At 34.3% G+C, this 19,107-nt stretch overlaps 2 protein-coding genes across 11 annotated transcripts in view; one reads left to right on the forward strand and one right to left on the reverse strand.

Moving 5' to 3' along the window:
• On the reverse strand, window positions 1–7,883 carry LOC124179083 (O-phosphoseryl-tRNA(Sec) selenium transferase). The gene is made up of 6 exons (XM_046563140.1): window positions 7,818–7,883; window positions 6,368–6,554; window positions 6,020–6,293; window positions 5,557–5,932; window positions 4,982–5,478; window positions 1–4,901 (listed from the first exon to the last, which is right to left on the reverse strand). Exons 2-6 carry the CDS (start codon window positions 6,479–6,481, stop codon window positions 4,636–4,638), a joined length of 1,527 nt encoding a protein of 508 aa, XP_046419096.1. The 5' UTR covers window positions 6,482–6,554; window positions 7,818–7,883; the 3' UTR covers window positions 1–4,635.
• Window positions 7,319–19,107, forward strand: part of LOC124179082 (cytosolic purine 5'-nucleotidase) — a 26,373-nt gene continuing 14,584 nt past the window's right edge. Inside the window, exons 1-3 of one of the 10 annotated variants that reach the window (XM_046563128.1) lie at window positions 7,788–7,918; window positions 9,749–9,867; window positions 13,913–14,120. In XM_046563128.1, coding sequence (XP_046419084.1) covers window positions 9,816–9,867; window positions 13,913–14,120 — 260 coding nt within the window. In that variant the 5' untranslated portion in view covers window positions 7,788–7,918; window positions 9,749–9,815. Of the gene's footprint in view, window positions 7,919–9,311; window positions 9,532–9,748; window positions 9,868–12,895; window positions 13,050–13,142; window positions 13,165–13,912; window positions 14,121–19,107 lie in introns of those variants that run through there. The other 9 variants (XM_046563127.1, XM_046563129.1, XM_046563126.1 and 6 more) reach the window with 9 other exon arrangements.

Below are 19,107 nucleotides of genomic sequence, written 5' to 3' on the forward strand. Positions count from 1 at the left end.
GATTGTTGATTTCTTATTCCTTCCTTTCCTACCTCCTCCTTTTCTTCAATACGAATTAAATTTTTTTTTCCACGTAGTAACATTTTGTTTAATTGGTATTATTATTATATAAATTTACACGCCTGTTGGTATAATGATGTCGTAAATGTGTGTGCTCCGTGCCTTATGCGTAAGAGACGTATCTTATTACGCTATATTATACTCCCTTAACTTTAAATGTTTAAAAAGATCGTTGAAACAATGTATATATAATACCGTATGTATGTACAATATATTGCAAAATACATAATACCGTCATACGGAGGATCAGTTGTCCCTTGCGTATTGCGCCATAAGTGTTAAATGATGCGTGTGTGTCCGACTGCTTGCAATTAACATTCCACCACTTCACATCATATTTCATCAATAGCGGTGGGAAAATTTTCAAATTCCACATATCTAACCGGGAGAAAATTCATGCTGCGTATCGAACTGAATAATATATTACTTCGTTCAAATTTAATACGGCAAATGTACAGACAAAAGGCTTAAATTTCGTCGCATGTGTAATAGCGTGAAGAAATTTTTGAAATTGGTAACATAATACACAGTATACATTATTAATAATAATAATAATAATAATAATAATAATAATAATAATAATAACAACAACAACAGTTTGTCATCCGTTAAGTGCAGTATGCCAAAAAAAAGGCCGCAATTTGTTATTCCCTTTTCTTCGCTTTGTCATAGAAAAGAGAAATGATAAAATTTAACTGCAAGCTAATATACTAATTATATTAATCATATCAACGTTTAGTAGAACTCAACTTTTTGTTGTACGTTCGCGAGAGCAATAAAATTCTATAGTAAAAATTAGGTCCATTGATATATCGTTGTATGATGAAATATGCAAAGCAATAATTTAACGTCTTCAAAAATTATTATCTCTTTGTGAGTAAAATTTAAAGTGAAAGAAAATATTATTTACATAGGAATTATTATGTCCCTGGTGTCTTTTTCGTGTAAAATTGTGTATGGATTCGGATATAAAATGAAGAAAATGCTATTGAAAGGTAAAAAATTGCATCAACATTGCGTATGCTTCTATACATACATTTCAACATGCTTCTTCATTTTTGCATTCTGAATCTGTACGTAATTTTAAACTCTGTTATTCGGACACCAGCTACATAAAATCTTCGATTATACCTAATATTCATTATATCAATAAATAATCGATAACATTATTATATATATATAATAATTTAGGGTGGTCCTCAAAAAGGTCAATTGTAAATTTCGACATGTGCGCCCCCCAAATCGGCTCCAGATAATTTAAAAATAATTTTCCGATTTTTTCAAATTTTTATCTCAACTCTAAGCCGTGCCCCAAAGAGGGTGGATTCCATTCAACCCTTTCAAGGGCAGTCAAATTTACCAAACGGATTAACATAAAACCCCCCATGGTATAGGCAGGTTTATTGAATCTCAGAATAACGAAACTGAACTCAAAATTAAAATATTCAAACTGGTGGATCCAATATGGCAATATCTTTTATATGGCAAGTGACTTTTGAGATCAGATTCGTAATCAGCGACACAAAAAACCCACCTTACACCAAATTTCATCTAAATCCGTTCGGTATATTTAATGTGGAAATCCAAGCTTTTTGGGGCACGGGTTAAAGTCGAGATAAAAATCTGAAAAAATTAGAGAATTATTTTTGAATTATTTGGAGCCGATTTCGGGGGCGCGCCGGTCGATATTCGAAAATTACCTATTTAAGGACCATCCTCGTGTGTATATATATTATATATTTATATATATCGAGACAAAGATCAAAGATATGTAAATGTAGATCTTATTGACTTGGAAGCGCAAGTAAGTTGTACGTGAAAACCACGTGAAACTGATTAATTTTTTCAGCATTAGTGCTATAACTCACTTCAACTAAAAAAATCAGTGAATTTCACGCGGTTTTCACGTGCAATGCTTGGAAGTTGATAATATTTGCATTTATAAATCTTTGGTCGTTATCTCGATGATATGAAGATGTTGCACAGTGCATAAACAATCATTTGCAAGACCTACGTAGGAACGGAGAAAAATTACTCCAGACTTTCACTATCGCAATATGAACTACAAAAATTTATAATTGATTACAGGCAGTTGAATTATGTATGCTAAGCGGCGCTTTATTCATTATTTTTTTTTTCTTTTTATCAACTTTGATTAATAAAATTCGGAGCCAACGTAACTTTGATGAGTATTTTTCAACATGATCAGCATCGATATCTAACAATATGTAATATAATTTATCTATAAATAACAAATTCAATAACTAGGGCATACGAATAATTTGTCGAATACTCCTTGCAAAATTTTCAGAATGTGGATATCGTAACTCGTAGTTTAGACACAATAATTTTCAATCTATTTTCCATTCAATATTCGGTTCAATTGCAATATCCAGATTCGATTGCACAACTGTTAATCACATGTCGTGAGATCATTTCATAACGGTAAACGAGCACTCGGAAAACTGCATTCTAACAATATTTATGTCTAAATCTACAATATATGAGATGCGTATTATTGGACTATTCCTAATTCATTTCAACTTTGTCAAAGGTACTGTTAATGACAACGATGTATGTCGTATATTAAGACAAAGCCAAAATGAATGCAAGGATATTAAAATTACTCTCACCATCTTATGCTACATAATGCGGATCTTACAATAAGTATCGAGAACAGACTAGAAGATGAAAACAAAAAAAACAATTGTCACGATAAAAAAAAAAAACTCAACACTTTTGTGTTCCGAGATGTTAATTTAAAAACGTGCTACAAGCTAACGCCTAATAACTATTTCTTACGTGACGTAGTTGTGTGTTCGTATTCATAGTGCAATGTATAGTAATTATTATCTACATGTCGAAATTACTTAAATTCTCTTCTAAATAATTCATATAACTAAGAGGCGTCAAAGGGAAAGCTCCAATTCCCCTTTGAAATTTTGAAAAAATTTTCTGACGCCTCTTAATTTCACAGTTAGTAATATATCTTTCGGTAATTATTATCTTATTATTCAGTTGTATAGATCTTTACTACAAAGTCACGACTGCTTCACCACTGTGAGGCGGAGTTGTTAAATTCATTCTTTTTCTTTATTTTTTTTTTTTTTTTTTTTATTATCTCTTTTTTGTAAAAAGTAGGAAACTTAATATAGGTATATCTTTGTATAATAATTAGTAGAAGTAAGGAAAGATTAATTCAGGTTTGAGATGAATTGGGACTTGGAGATCTGTTTATATCCAAATGATTAGCTGTGTTGATTGATTAAGTTAATGTGTTGAAAAATTGAGAGTTTGTTGTACTTGCGGGCGACGGGAGAAGATAATGACATAGTAGGGTAATAAATTATACTGACAATCTTTTGATTCGTTAACAATTTTGGAACCTTCCAATCGAAATTATAATCGATCAAATCATTATGTATGTCAATAGAATTAACGGTTTTCATCGGCATCTGACACTTCGCCTTAATACAGGATCACATGAAAAACTAGGTGGAAGACATAAAATGGTTTTACTGTCATTGCATTTGAATATGGTTTATATAGTTTCCTGTGATGCTTCGTCGATATTTGCATCAACTTCATTTCATAAACATTAAAATATCATACCTCTGATGAAAAAACGCATTTCGAGAATGAACTAAGAAATTTTTATCAACATCATCTCTTCAGCAAATGAAGTGGAACGTATTATTGACTAATGAAACCAGTTTATTTCTTCAAGATTTTTCAACAACCTGTACCCTTAGCTAGGTTCTAACATGTGGTATTGCAATGTGACAGGCCAAGCACGTAGTATCTGGCGACGTGCGACGATTGCTCAGATATTTACGATGCTTAAAATGAACATTGGAGACATGTATTGATTTTACATCGTATCTAGAATATCAATTTGCCTCTTATCGATTGGTTTTATCAACCAGCAAGCACTCTTTTGTAAATTCATCGACTAAGAAATGGTCACGGTGTGATAAATATTCAATTATCAGCTAAATGTTAAAATCGAATGCGAACGGCAAATGTGAATAATTATCGTCCTTTTGGGAAATTGCGACAGGACGATGTTCATAAGCTGTTCAAGTGACCACTTATCAGTACGACTAATTTTCAAATCTTAAACTGAACTTGCAATGACTTAATTCAAACGGTTTCTCAACGCGAACGGACAGACAAACCAGCGCATTTAGAAGTCACGTGTACCCAGAACATAACTTTGTTTTACCGTGTTTCTCATTCGACAATCTTTCATCAAAAGACAATCAAGCTTGACGTGATATTCACAGTATTCTATTTATAACTGATTTATAATCTATTAGTAAAATATCACTGATGAATACTCAAGTATCGTCAATGACACCTGACCAATCTATGGAAAGTCAAACAAAGTGTTTTCTAACGAAATAATCGTCAATACCTTTGTCTATTCACAAGAGAGTTAATCAGCTTTGTTGAAACTGATGGATGTAAAAACGTTTGTCATATCTTAGAAACACGTGACATCTTTTTATCACAAGTGTTCAACACTTACATGTTAATGTGCTGATTGGACTGACCGGTCGCGTTGATCACGGTTCACTTTCTCAGGCTGTCTTTGCTGCTCGCTCGGCTAGTCGAAGCTGTGCTTGATTCGCCAGGTCCCCCGGCGCCTCCGGTGTCTCCATTGATGCTAGAACCGGCTAGAGAAGCTGTCGGTGTAGCAGGAGCAGAGCGCCGCCTCACTTTTATCATAGCTTTGTCCAGACGTTGAACAAACGAGTCGACATCTGATTTTTTCATACCCAAAGCAGCGGCTGCTGTTAAATAGGGCACCGGATAGTTGCTGTTGTGCGCTCCCCAACCTGGTTAAAATATAACGTGATCGAAGTATGCTTTGGATTCTGAAAATTTTTTATATCAGTTTCGGGCGCGAATTTCTTACCTTCAAACTTGTGTGAAACAATGTGCTTTGAATCTGTGGTCGTGATGACTCTAGTACCGCTAACATTTCTCAAAAACAGCATCGAGCCCAACATCGTTACTTGTTTATTGTCGTGCTGATGGCTCAGTGACTGTAGCGTCATTCCCATGGATATCGGGTTTCCCTTGGTATCCAGGAGCCTCTCTCCGTGTCTGGAGGCTAACTTTCCGAGTTCGTCTTTCAAGTACGAGTAGGTCTCTTTGCGTTGCGTGATTAACTGCTTGTATCCAGCCATTCCGAGTCCCAGGAGAGTTATCAGCACGTCCATCGTTGAGCTCGCATTCGCTCTGCCCGGATACATTTTTGAAATTCTATCGAGTAGGTTCTTATCAAAGGATCCAATCACCGCTCCCCCAACTGGCACCAAAAAGTTCTTGTCTGTGCTTTGAACAAACGCGTCGACGCGTCCCTTTCTGGACGCCTCTTGAATAAGATGCATACATCTTGTGCTCTGTAATCTGTTGTTTTTTTTTCAAAATGAATATTAAATCGTAGAAAATATTTAGCAATTCAATTATCAGTACGCTGTTTCTTACCCGTATGCGTTGTTCACTAAATGAGGTATGTTGTATTGTGTACAGAGCGCTGCTATCAAATCGATTGAATCACAGGCCCGTGGAGCAAAACAGCTGGTGGTAGTTAAAACACAGGCGACGCTTTCACCAAGCGCAGCCATCTGAGCCTCCAGCCTCTGCAAATCGGTCTTTAACTCGTCGCCAACAATTTGCATCTCAACAACAACTGGCTCCAGTCCTGCCGTGACGATCGATTTGAAACTTGACTTTTGATCAATCCTTGGCCAAAGCACGTACTTTGCTCGCGGTCTGTCCTGCTTCAGCGTCAACATACAGAGTACCAGACTCATCCCTGTCGCCATTGGCGATACAAAGCAACCTGCTATGCTCTTTACCCCTGAAACAACAATCAATGTTTCATATTATCCGATAAGTTTTACAAGAGTTTCAAAATTCACTAGATAGAAACGGTAACATTGCATACCCATGTATCGTATCACGTCGAGAACTAATGCGTTCGTCAACTTATACATAAGACTACTGCCTGCCGCCTTAGGCTGCACCTCCTCCAAGTCTCCTGACCTACCAATCCCATGGCCCATACGAAAGTGTCTGCGAGCAACGATGTTTGATGCTATTCTGGCCTCTCTTTCGCCGACGCTGCAGTTGGACGGAAAATTATTGCTGTCCATTTGGGATAAGTCCGAGAAGAAAGCTTCTATTGTCGCGTCATCCCATCCCTCTTCTGGCCATTTCCGCTGCGATATTGAAACATGGCTGACAAGTCGTGATCATTCTGTGATTTGTGTCAGATTTTTTGTCAAAGACTCACGTGTTCTATGAAATGTCGTATAAGATTTTCTCGTGTCTTCTTGGCGTTCAGTCCTTGTTGAACGTATGTGGATGGAATTAGAGTTTCGGCCAAACTGAACGCTAGACTGTTCATATCGTTTGCTTTGTTCCCAGATGGTCGATCCACAGAAATATTGTATACCAATGCCTTAGCACAGCATTGTGTACTAGTTTCAAATAAACTCTTTATTTTATCACAAGACCATTAGTGAACAATCATGAAACGGAAAATAGAGAAAGTAAAAGAATGAGCAGAAAACCGAAGAAATCATGCTTCTCCATTATTCGTAGAATCAAAGTAATCGATCTGTGATAAACGATGTAATTCAAAATGTAGCTGGTCTCAGTGTGTTTCTAAATAATGAGTAATGTAAAAACGACATAATACGCCAACAAACTGATGTAGGCAGTCCAATAATAAGTAATATTAAATTACATTGCAATTGACATGTGTGCTGTTTTAATTTAATTGCCAGTAGGAAAAGTAAAGAATAATGCTTTGGTGGTGTGCGACGTTGATTGGTATTGCCAAGCTTTGTGTGCAAATGAGAAAATAGACATATTTATAACTTAGGAAATGAAGTTTTTATTGAATAAACTTTCGTTTCGATTACAAGTTGTTTTGTCATGGAAAATAAACAAGCTGCATAGTACAAAAATGATGATTACAATACGTAATTGTACAATAATTGTATTATCGTGTTTAAAAGTATAAATCGACTAATCGATAACTTAAGAAAATAACAAATCAAAATTAAACATAATCTTTAAATTAAACTTAATAATAATCAATTAAATTCGGAATAGATAAACAAAATAATGAATAAATAAATATAAACACAAGAGAGTTGTGAACGATGATGGATAACTTACGATGAAAAGTAATTATAGATATGGATAGTATTGTTTTGTTGTTTTGTTTTTTGTCATTATGCAACGAACAGTGACGAAACAGCTAAACATGTTGCACATGCATGTAACAGTGTGTATTATTGTTACAATATTTTTCTGCAGTAGACAATACAAAGTGAGAGAAACTTGTAAAAGTGGGTTGGGCCACTTGAAAAGTAGACAGAAAATTTAACCCAGAAATTAGTTGTAAAATAGTAACTCGGCACTTAATGGTGTCGAGCAAGGTGGAAGTGAAATTGAACAAACGTAAATTGAAGCGGAAAAACGTTCGTAAGGGGCACGAAAGTCGAGCGCCTGAAGCAGCGGATTGCCGAACTTTCAGCGCGAGCAGTTGATATTTGAGGTTATGTTACGGCCGAGGTCACTCTAAATTGGATTAAATTTACGCAATACCAGCGATGCAACCTCATTGTTCAGTGGCCAAGTACTCGATTAGTGAAATAGCTACGTTTCAATCCAACTCAACGGTGACATGAATGCGATTAAATCATGCAGAAACGGGCCAGTTTTCGTCTTACCAAAAATTTTCGTGCTCGGGATACAGACGGACAAACGGACGGCGCTACGGGCAAAGTCGTCGTCGTCTGCTACTTTGACAGCTCCGCTGCGTGTTAGACAGGTGATTGAAAATTTATAATCCAACTCTCCTTATATTTTCCATTCTATTTTACTCTACGAAAAATTTTACACGTATCATTGTTATTTCGCGTCCACGCAGTGATACGTGTATACTCTATGCGGACTGTATTTTTTTATCTGATTAATCGTAGACTGACTCCATTATCATGTCAGGATTTATTTCTGTAGGTATTTTAGAGATACGTGATCTGTTATGTGCGGCCACATTCAGCATGTACATTCAAATTAAAAAATATGAATTTTTTAACGTGTAATATACAATCATACAATGAGTCACTGCGGTTGTATAATTGGAAAATGGGAAAGGAATAAGTCGATTAAAACGCATTTTTAATATCCTGTATTATAGAATGAAAAACAGTCTGAGAACTCTTTTATAATCGTGTTGTTTATAACTAATACGAAGATCGATTATCATAAATACCGATTTTCTGAGGAATACATGTTAGAGATTGCAGTTAACGATAATGTTGTAATGTAATAATATGGTCTGAAGAATCAGATCCAAGTCATTCTTTATCGATTAAAACAATCATCTATCATATAATAGACCGAATCACACCTGATATAATTTTCAATCCATTATTTTATTGACAGTTTATTATTTTTCAAATTAATTCGTCTACACAGTTTCGAAACATACATATATAAAGTTTATATGCAGGTATGACATCTCAAAAATTTATTCAGCATAAACAGTTATAGGGTGAATATGTCCCACAGGTGTCCAATAAATACCTGAATTCTCCACGTTGATCTGAGTAATAAAGATCTGAAAAAGAGAATTCGAAGACATTTAACGCCGTTGATTGGAGAATTTAACGCACATACAAATCAAATCACCCGCTGATCTGCGGTACCAGTCGCTTGTTAGATTCGGTACTTGGCGCGATTGGTTCCAATTCCACCGTTTCGCATTTAAGCAAGAAAATGCTACCACAGTATTTTGCTACCTAGTTCTTCGCCAATAGGAACACCAAGAAAATAGTTCATCGCATTCAGCTGTAACATCCCATGACAAATATGGGATAAAGGCCTCGTAAATTGACTGCCAGTACTAAAAATTCCCTAGGACAGAGACAGAGCTGTCCATGAACTTGGCAGCGCAAAAGAGATAAAAGATTGCTGACAATACTGTCAGTCAATTTTCGAACACGGCCAAAACATACAAGCCTCCAATCGGATGTTACACAGCGCACACAAGGTGGCGCTGCCCTGGTTTATTGGCATTCCCATAGACATGGTATTCCTATTGGTTAAGAAATAATGCATTTTGCTGCCCGTGAAAATCCAACTCCAAGATGTCGATCTACCTGATTCGCATTGTTTGTGGTAGTGGGTTTCACCACGAACTTACGTTTCACCGGGAACCAGTATATGCAGTACTGCAGTATATGATGAGTATGCAGCAGTGGTACGGTGTGAGATTACACGTTTATAGGTTATTTTTTTATACCACCCGATAAAAGAGTGCATAATTGTTGACAATACGTGACCGAGCAGACGACATATAACCTGAAACTCCAGTATCGCAGTGTTTCACAGATTTTCGAAGAAAGGTGTGACAACCTGTCATTCAACACTCTAGACCAGGTACACGCCTGATATTTAGCGCAAACGTGATTCTTGTAAGCGGGAATCCCGCGGTGATCTTTAAATGTCGATTTCGTACCGTCGATGAAGTGTAAACTAAACCGAACTTGATTAATTCTTTGCTAAATCATCTAACGATCCTTTGTCTCGAACCTGATTCTATTTTAAGCTCTCTTTTGTTTTCTTCTTTCGCAAAGTAAAGTTCATCATTTTTCAGCCTAAATTTATCATGGATAATTACAACAATATGGAAACCCTAAAGTCATCACCAACAACGCCGCAGAATGACAGTGACAACAGTTCAAGCAAAAAATGGTACCGCCAAGCAACTCAGCGGTGAGTAAAACCTTCTTTACCTACTTTGATTCATTCTCTGATTGTGAACTGAAAATCACCAGCTTAAACCAACCAGAAATTTGATATTGACATATTCTCATAATTAGAATAGCCTTGTAGCACGCCGTTGATGCTTGTTAACAATCGTCATATTAATTACTCATTTAATTATAATTCAAGTTCTAACAAATATCTTTTTTCTTCATTCTTGCTGTTCTATCGTGGAAACAATTTGTCCACATCATCAGAGTCATAAAGATCGTGAGATAATATCTCTGAATGATAACGATTTAAAAATTTGCCATGCCTATGGAATGAATGAAAAGTGATGAAATTTGTACTTGTGTTCAAACTGAGTTGAAATTTTTGGAGATTTTTCTTTTTTTATTTTTGAAAGGAATATTTATTCCTTTCGTACTTTTTTTTATTTTATTTTAAATTTTAATTTTATAATTTTATAATTTTAATCTCTGTGATCATATTTTTAATAAATGATAGGGTGAAAATAATTTTAAGTCGACTCACTAATCATCTACACATACACTCCTGGCTCTACGATTTTTTTTTTTTGCCTGGTACCTACTTTTGAACATGGCCGTTTGTCGGCTATTTTTTATCTGCGCGAAAATTAACCCCACAGTTTTAGGGAAAATTTTTTCGCAGGTGTTTCCATGGTAAACTTGAAAAGCATTTCAAAACCTACATTTTAGTTTTTTATAAAGTCTCGTACCATTTTTTTTTTCGCCCCAGTTTTACATTTTTAGCTAAAAACAAACATGTCTTAGAAAAAAAAAGCGTATTCCAATAACTATGGGCTCTCAGAGTAAATGTCAGGAGGTGAAACGTTGCACAGGTTCACACTGGAGTAGCAAGAATTTTTTCAGAATTAAAAAAAATTATTTTGAATTACAAATGAAAAAGTTACAAATCTTCTTTCGTAATGCGTACTGGAGCAAAAAAAAAAATGGTAGAGAATTTACTGAAAAAGTAAAATGAAGGTAAATTTGTGCTCTTTAAAACGCTGCTTAGTAACTTGATTATCTTTATTTTTGAGTCCGTTATCTAACTTCTAGTGCGGCGAGAAATTTCGACTGGTGTACCCGAACTTTTGACCAGTAGTGTATGACGTGTTTTTTTCCTGTTTATTTTAACTCGTATCAAGTTATCAATTTGTCACATTTAATGTGATAATATAATTTTGGCATTGCAATATTTGTACAGGATTCTAATTTCTCATAGAAAACTAAGTAAATTAGCACATTTTTGAAAAGCTATTTCATCATTTTTCTCATTTAATCGGTTTTGCTTACCATACTGGAGATTACATTCGTAATCAGAAAATCTTTCACTATCAGCTGCTGTCTATTCTTGATGCGAGTAGATGACAAGCTACGATAAGCGAAATTGACATACGATGAATTTAGAAGTAGGCTTCCAGATCCATCATCGTCTGACAAAATTTTTATACCGGATGGCTGGACGATGACGATACGGAATTTGATTATCTGAAATTTATCACCACGACATACGGAGGTCGTCGGCATGTGTAAATGGCATGTTGTACATTTTTAGATTTCATATTCTATTTTTGTACGACGTCTGGTGTAGTAGGTAGCTAAATTATTTCCGACCTGCTCTGTGGGCGACTTGTTCGTTCGTCGTACGTAGCCAACCTTCATGACTCAGGAAAAACTTGGCTAATATTATAATATATATAAATAGTTGAAACTCAATTGCACTTTAAACCGATCAATTACTACTATCCTTTTTCTTTACTCTCGTCGTTAAACTGTAAAGAAAGAAAAGCGCTTCTTTTCATTTTTGATTCCAGTACAAACTATACTTAATTATAACACACTGTCACATTTATCGGTATCCATCTCTTTCAATAATGCTGTAACCTGGAACAGAGAGAAAAAAATGACTTTCTGTTTGTCGTCGTAGAGACTTATTGGGCTCCGAAAGACAGACAAGTTATTGGTTTCACAGTTCTTTCTTTCAGTATTCATACGATGGTTTAAAATTTAAACCCATAATTTTTCACCTTCCTATATATACATATGTATATATATATATGAATAATTATATTGATCAGTTGAAGATTTTCAAATTTCTAAAATTGGTGTGAATTTTTTTAAACTGATTTAGTTGAAAAATATACACAAAACCTGTTGATTTGAAGATTACGATATTAGATAAAATTATTCCATGACAAGTGGAATTTATATGTGTAGTTTGGAATTTATTGCGCGCAAAAAGATCTACTGCAACGTGATATAACATTGTACGAAAATTGTATATAAATAAAAACAAATCAACAATACGAATTAATGCTGTACATAAAATTTTCTCGTTTTATGAAAATGATAATGTGGAATTATCGGTGAAAAAAAATATGACAACTGGACGGAAGTAAATTGTTTTCGTCCCTTCTTAAATAAAAAAAAAAAAACGTATTTCTTCGTACTGTAATTCATATTTGAAAGTTTTTCTATCCTTTTTGTTTTTGCTTTACTAGGTGGGATATTGCGAAAGTGGTCATATCGTTACATAATTTTCCATTACACTTGTATGTGAGTAAACAATTTTTGTTCGTCTCTTCAAAACAAGATGAGGTAAAAAAAAAAAAAATAAATAAATAGAGCGAGAGAGGCTTGTCGATTTTATCTGGAATGCCTTATGCGCGTGTTTTCGACCCCCTAGACCGAATGATGCCGATATTATCAAGCGTAGCACGGATTTCACAGAGCATAAGAAAATACGTGTAAGACTATCATCTGCGTACATGACCTTTGGCTAATCTCTCTGTACTTATCTTGTATTTCTGTACGTTCAATAAGGCCAGGGTATATAGAGTTATTTCGCTTAAACGGAGAGTGCAGTCTTGATTTAAACTCAAACGGTTTCTGTCGTTGGCCGCTCGAGAGAAGAAGTTATTTAATACTAGTTCGAAAGTAACGTATTTGAAAGAAATAAAAAAAAAAAAAACGTCAAAAGCGTCGAGTGGATCGTAAGAAAAAAGAGAGTAAAGAATAATTATTCTTCATCTCTAGCAATTTATAAATTACATAAATACTACAGTAATCGAAGAATAAGAAGATAAAAAAAAAAAAAGTGATTATACCGCATAAAAGAAATGATCCGGCAAAACGTTGACGTCGTCGTTACTCCAGCAGACAATGGTTAACAATAGCTCGTTAATAACGATTAGATTATTATAATAATAATGATAATACATCTATAATCGTTTTATCATTTTTATTGACATACAAAAGACGTGCACTCGTATCGAATTACGTACATATACATAACTGTTGCCAAGAGAAGTACATGCCTGCTTATTATTTCAAAACTCCTCGCTGCAGCAGTTGCTGCAATACACATATAATATTACAAAAATATGCTGACAGATATCGTTTCACTTAAATTACTAAATACATAATGTACTGTTGAAAATTTTTTCGACCATCTCAGATCTGCCCCATAATTGGTTATATCAAAGTACTACTAAGAGGTACTCTATGTGAATTTTTTCAGATTTTTTAATTCATTATTTGAGAAATTGCCGTTTTTTTTTCAAATAAATATATCTCGGAAACTTGAAGTAACTGAAAAAAAATGACTCTACATAAAAGTTGTAGTTTTTTGTTAGCTTTCGAGAAACATTTTTACGTTCCGGTAACACTGATTTTTTACCAAAAAAGGATGAAATTATTTTTTTTATTCAAAAAAGGACCCTTTTTTTCTGAAAAAAATTTTTTTCAGTTACTTCAAGTTTCCGAGATATATTTATTTGAAAAAAAAACGGCAATTTCTCAAATAATGAATTAAAAAATCTGAAAAAATTCGCATAGAGTACCTCTTAGTAGTACTTTGATATAACCAATTACGGGGCAGATCTGAGATGGTTGAAAAAAAAGTGGCAGAGTTGACGGAGAATCCCTCATATGTAGTATATATATATTGATTGCCAGTGGAAAAATTTTGGTATAAATTTCGGATGTCTTCTTTTTTATCGTATGCTATATAAATTTCATAATGATAGTTGTAGACGCTGGTTTGACGTCGTATTTTCGTGACAATCCCGGTTCTTTCACGGGAAATTTATTCCATCAAGCTATGCTTGGATTAAATTTATCTCCATCTTCAAACGTCGGCCTGACTAGAAACGACCGTAGCGAACAGGATTTAGATTGTTTCACCGAGGGTGATCAGCATCGCTTGAGGACCGACAAACGCGAGATAGCGCACAGGTAATTTTTAACAAAAAAATAAATAAATAAAATAATACAATTCACTTCAAGTTTGGCAGGAAAATGAGAAATGGAAATAAGAAACATCCTCTCGCTCGTTTATTGAATTTATGTACGTCAATTTCTCTGAAGACTAAACATTATATTGATGATAGATAATATACATTTATAAATCTCCTGTTCATTGAGCGGGTGTGAATCGTGAGCTGTGTATAATTTTTTTTTATTAAATTATAGTGCCAAGTCAACTTTTATAACAAGTTAGTATTCAATGATATTTCGGGTCGGTGATTTTAAAGTAAGGAAACAAAACTTTGACGAAACATCAAACTTTCGAATGGTCGAAAATCCGACGCGCAAAGTTCCGAAATGACAAAATACCGAGAAGACAAAATTCCGAAAGTGCGAAAAGAATAAGGAGTAAAATGAGCCATCGTGAGACTGTTTTCATGCAGACCATTCTGATTTTTGGTTTTTCTGATTTTTTACCCGCACCCGACAAAAATGTAGTAACAACAGATTTTTTGTATGATAAAATTTCCTATAACTTTTATTAAAAACTTTTTTCTGTATAATGCATAGGTTTTTATTTATAGCGCGTCAAACTTTCTTTAACATGGTTATTGCTAAATATATAGTTAATGGTTAATGAAACATTAAAAATGGTGTGAACCAGATTTGTAGTACATAAAATTTTCAGTAAATTTTGATTCAAGTTTTTTGCTCTATTGGAATTTTTGCTTTTCGGAACTTTGCTCTGTCGGAATTTTACTTTTCGCAATCTTGCATTTCGGAAATTTGAGCCGTCGCGTCGGTTTTCTGACCAATCGAAACTTTGATGATTCCTCGAAATTTTGTTTCTTTACTTTAAGTTTCGTCGCGAAAAAATTCGGAATTCTGCGCCTTCGGAACTTTTCAAATTCGGAACTTTGACACTGCCCCCGAATCTTAAATCAGATTTCGAAAAGTAAAGATGGCGGGTTCAATATGGCGGACAAAAATTTAAGATTTAATTAAATTCGGTTGAAAAACTTTATTTAGGGGTTGAAAATTCAAGATGGTGGCTACAATATGGTGGACAAAACTTTCAAATTTAATCCAGACGGGTCAAAAAACTCTACAGGGGTTATCGGGGTCGTCGATTGGATTTGCCATACTGAAGTTTCAAAATCTGAAAACTTATAATTTATATAAAACATGTAATATGTGTAGAGGGGTGACTTTCTCGGAAACGAATTATTACTTCAATTTTCACGATTTTTTTTTTTAAGCAACTTGTTTCTAACAATAATAAAAAATATATCATATCTCAACAATTACTTTCGAGTATTGAAAAGGTATTAGTATACTATTGGAAATAATAAAAAATCGCAAAGAAATATGTTTAAAAGTTCTCTAAATATACAACAAATGACTCAAAGAGGTAAATTAAAATGAATGAATGAATGTAGTTGTATAGAATGCATGATATATATTCTTGTACGATAAGTATTGTTAGAAATTGACGAATCCCGAAGTAAAAATTTGTCAATTTAATTCAGCGGTCGTTATTATAGCGATTTTTCTCGAATCTACTCGGTTTTTTCGGTTTTAAGTACAATTATTACAATTTTTGACGAGTATGATACTTTATTTTTTCCTTGAACGTCGTTTAGTCAGAATTGATGCCGGCATTATCAATTTGAAACTTATTTTTGCAGTCAAAATTATATGACGTTAATGTTATTGCGTAAACGTAACGAAATTCGTTTTAAAAACATCGTTATCTTGCAACTTGAGAATTAATTTGAAATGGTTAAATTTGTTTATATTCTAATAATTGAGAAGTAACGATTTTCCTCAAAAACACATCCCTGCCTCGTAATGTTAACTAACTCCGTTCGACCTCGTGCAAAATTCTCGTTCTTTTTTTTCTCTCCGGTAATTCGTCACCCATCTTTCTTTATTTTCAAACGCAAGTATTCTCTCTTATTGCATTTTTCCACAAAAATCACGCACAAAGTAACAAACAAATCTACAGACGTCAGTGTCAATATTGTAATGTACAATCTACGATCGATTTGATTTTCCCCAATAACATTTTCGATTAAACAAGCAATCAACAACTACACGCATGTATTTACACTTTACACACATCCATACGTATACGCATCGCCATAACTAACAGTTTGTTCGTCACAGATTTTCGAAGTTGTTTGTATATTTTTTTTTCCTCTTCCCTCCGCGAACTACGCTTTATATACCCATACATATATCCTTGATAAGATAACGCGAATATCACACGAACGGTTTTCTTAACGTACGTTTGTATCGCAAACATACATACCAGCTATATATATATATATATATATATATACGGTAAGAAAAAAAAGGGAAAGACTCTTGCGTGGTTTATAAAATATCATTTACACACAATAAGAACTGCAGAAACGTGAGATTGCTGTAGTAGTTGCGTAATTGTTGCGGCGTAATATGCATAGTAAATATGCGGAAAAGTAAAAATTTAAATACATACCGATCGAAAACGAATTACTTTCTAAGTATGTAAAGTAAGAAAATACTTGACAGGTTTTAAAACGACGAGCAGATGATTAATTTGGAAAATTATGTCGACGGTTTAGATAAATGTGGAAAAATTTCACCCTTCAAATACACCAAACATAAATTGCTAAATTTGCATATTATGTTTGTACAATATGTATTTGTTGCCCTCTTTGTTTTTCATGCCTTTTCAATATCATTGGGCACAATGTACTTAAAAAATAGGTTGAGGGTAATTAAGACGAAATCTTCTCTGCTCTGCGAGGTCCTTTGTCTCTTTATCGATCGCCGACTCGCTCTCTCTCTCACTCTCTCTCTCTCTTTCTCTCTCTTTCTCTTTCTCTCTCGCCAGATACATAAGGATGTGTATACATCGCGAAATATGTTGAGGAGAGAATTTCGGGTACATCAGATTCCGGAGGTTCTACTGGCCTGAATTATTACACATTTTTTCCACGACACCTGGCGGCAGTTTTTGTAACTAGTTCACCGATCCAAACTTTGCTCGCATATTGGTTACGTGTTGGTTACGTATTGGTATTGGATTGGCGCTCGATTTCATCGTTTATCCGGTACTTTACGATGTGTTCCGCGAGCATGCTCTAACCCTCGGTAAAATTTTTTTAGAACAGGATTTTCACCCGCCTAGTGATAAATACTGATAATACACACAAATCAAAACATATCCAGTATTTCCGTAATATTTGCAGCGGTATTTGCGACATGTTGGATTTATCGACAGCTGGGAAAAGAGGAAATAACGTTCGAAAAATCCCTACCGATGTTATTTGCGAAAATGCTTCTGTGTAAAATTATATAAATACTGTATTATTATGTGAGTTTGTTTTAACGGTTTTCACACAATTTGCAGAGATTTGATCGGTGAGAAAAAAGAAATAAAAAATATAAACATCGGACAGAAAAACACCAGCGATTAATCGTACCGAACGTTCCTTACGATCGTAAGATCATTTTTCAAATTTGTTTTGTTATCTCGCAATAACTTTTCACATGTATTCAAATTTGCTCGAATTTTTTTCTGTCATATATGTTATAGAAATGCAGTGTCGATATTTAGTTCTGTAATAATTAAAATTGCTTTAGATTTTTTTATTATTACATATTGAAATTTTCTTCGTCAGAAATGGAGGAAAAAAAGTTATCTTGGATAGAATAAAAATTGTATGCGAATTGCACAACGATTGTTGCATTATATACTATTATTATTACATCGTCACGATTTCTCAGAAATTTACACGTACGCGTATATTCGAGGAAAACTTTTTCTCTAAGATTCGGAGTTAATTTCCGACGGCTAAAAAATAACCGAAAAAGGGCCATGTTCAAAACTACGTAACCGGGGGCAAAATAAAATTGCAGAGATTTTCCGAAAAAAACGCAAAATGAAGGTAAATTTGTCTTGTTTAAAACGCCGCTTGGAATGTTTGATTATATTATCTTTATTTTTGAGTCCGCTGTCGAGCTTTTTAGTACGGTAAGAAATTTCGCTTGGTGTACCGAAACTTTTGGTCGGCAGTGTATGTATACGCAAGTGTTACATACATAATCGTACACGCGTGTCAATCGTTTTTACAGATAGCAAAATGCCGCTCTGCCAAGATGTAATATTAGCGAATCGCTTTATCGGCAACTTCACCCGTATCGCATATCCATCATATTATTTTTATTCTCTTGTTCTCATAATTTTCGGTTCCTCTTCCCTGTTTTACGCCGGAACACTTCATTATATGTAATATACAATTTATAATATATTATTTACTTCTGCGATAAATTAACTGCCAAATTAATTACGAAACATATGAGACAAGGAAATGAAATACAATTTTTTTTTTTTTTTGCAAATAACAATTTTACATCAGAATTTGCGTTAAAGGTATGATAAAATAAAATAGAAGGAGAAAACGAGAAAGAGAAACAATTTTTAAATCGCGATTATGTCTAATCGTCAAGTGGTTGTCATTTATCCAATATCCGTTAATTTGCGAAATTTTTGCAACTCTCACGTATGAGCTTTTACCAATTATGTCATAATTCCTGCGCAGAATACTTGGTTATGAAATTTCCAATCAAGGACCGTGTAACGATTCGCACACGTCAGTGTCGCATACGCGTGTCAAGGTTAAATAGGTACGAGGTGTAATTTATACATAGGTATGTACGTTGCATGACGTATGTACATATATACATGTGTATATTAAAGCACGATGTAAGGAACGAGATTTGATATTTGGCACGGATCGATCGGAGGGAATGCCAAAAGTGTTTCGCGAATCCGAAATCGCTGCACTTTAAGTGCATGCCTATCAAACACAGCAGAATTTAATGATCTGAAATCCGTCACAGATATATAAGGCATTCCGATAGTGGTTTTATCATATACTCGTGAGATGATTTGCAAAAAAATAAAAAATAAATAAGTAAAACA

Source organism: Neodiprion fabricii, chromosome 3 (genome assembly GCF_021155785.1).
Source record: "Neodiprion fabricii isolate iyNeoFabr1 chromosome 3, iyNeoFabr1.1, whole genome shotgun sequence".
NCBI classification, from domain to species: domain Eukaryota; kingdom Metazoa; phylum Arthropoda; class Insecta; order Hymenoptera; family Diprionidae; genus Neodiprion; species Neodiprion fabricii.

Bases quoted from the DNA above. Each gene is read 5' to 3' on its own strand.
- LOC124179083 (XM_046563140.1), bottom strand. From the start codon at position 6,481: ATGAACAGTCTAGCGTTCAGTTTGGCCGAAACTCTAATTCCATCCACA. The intron at 6,294-6,367 runs GTGAGTCTTTGA...TCAATATCGCAG, and splicing joins TACGACATTTCATAGAACAC to CGGAAATGGCCAGAAGAGGG. The intron at 4,902-4,981 runs GTAAGAAATTCG...TATTTTAACCAG, and splicing joins TGTTTCACACAAGTTTGAAG to GTTGGGGAGCGCACAACAGC.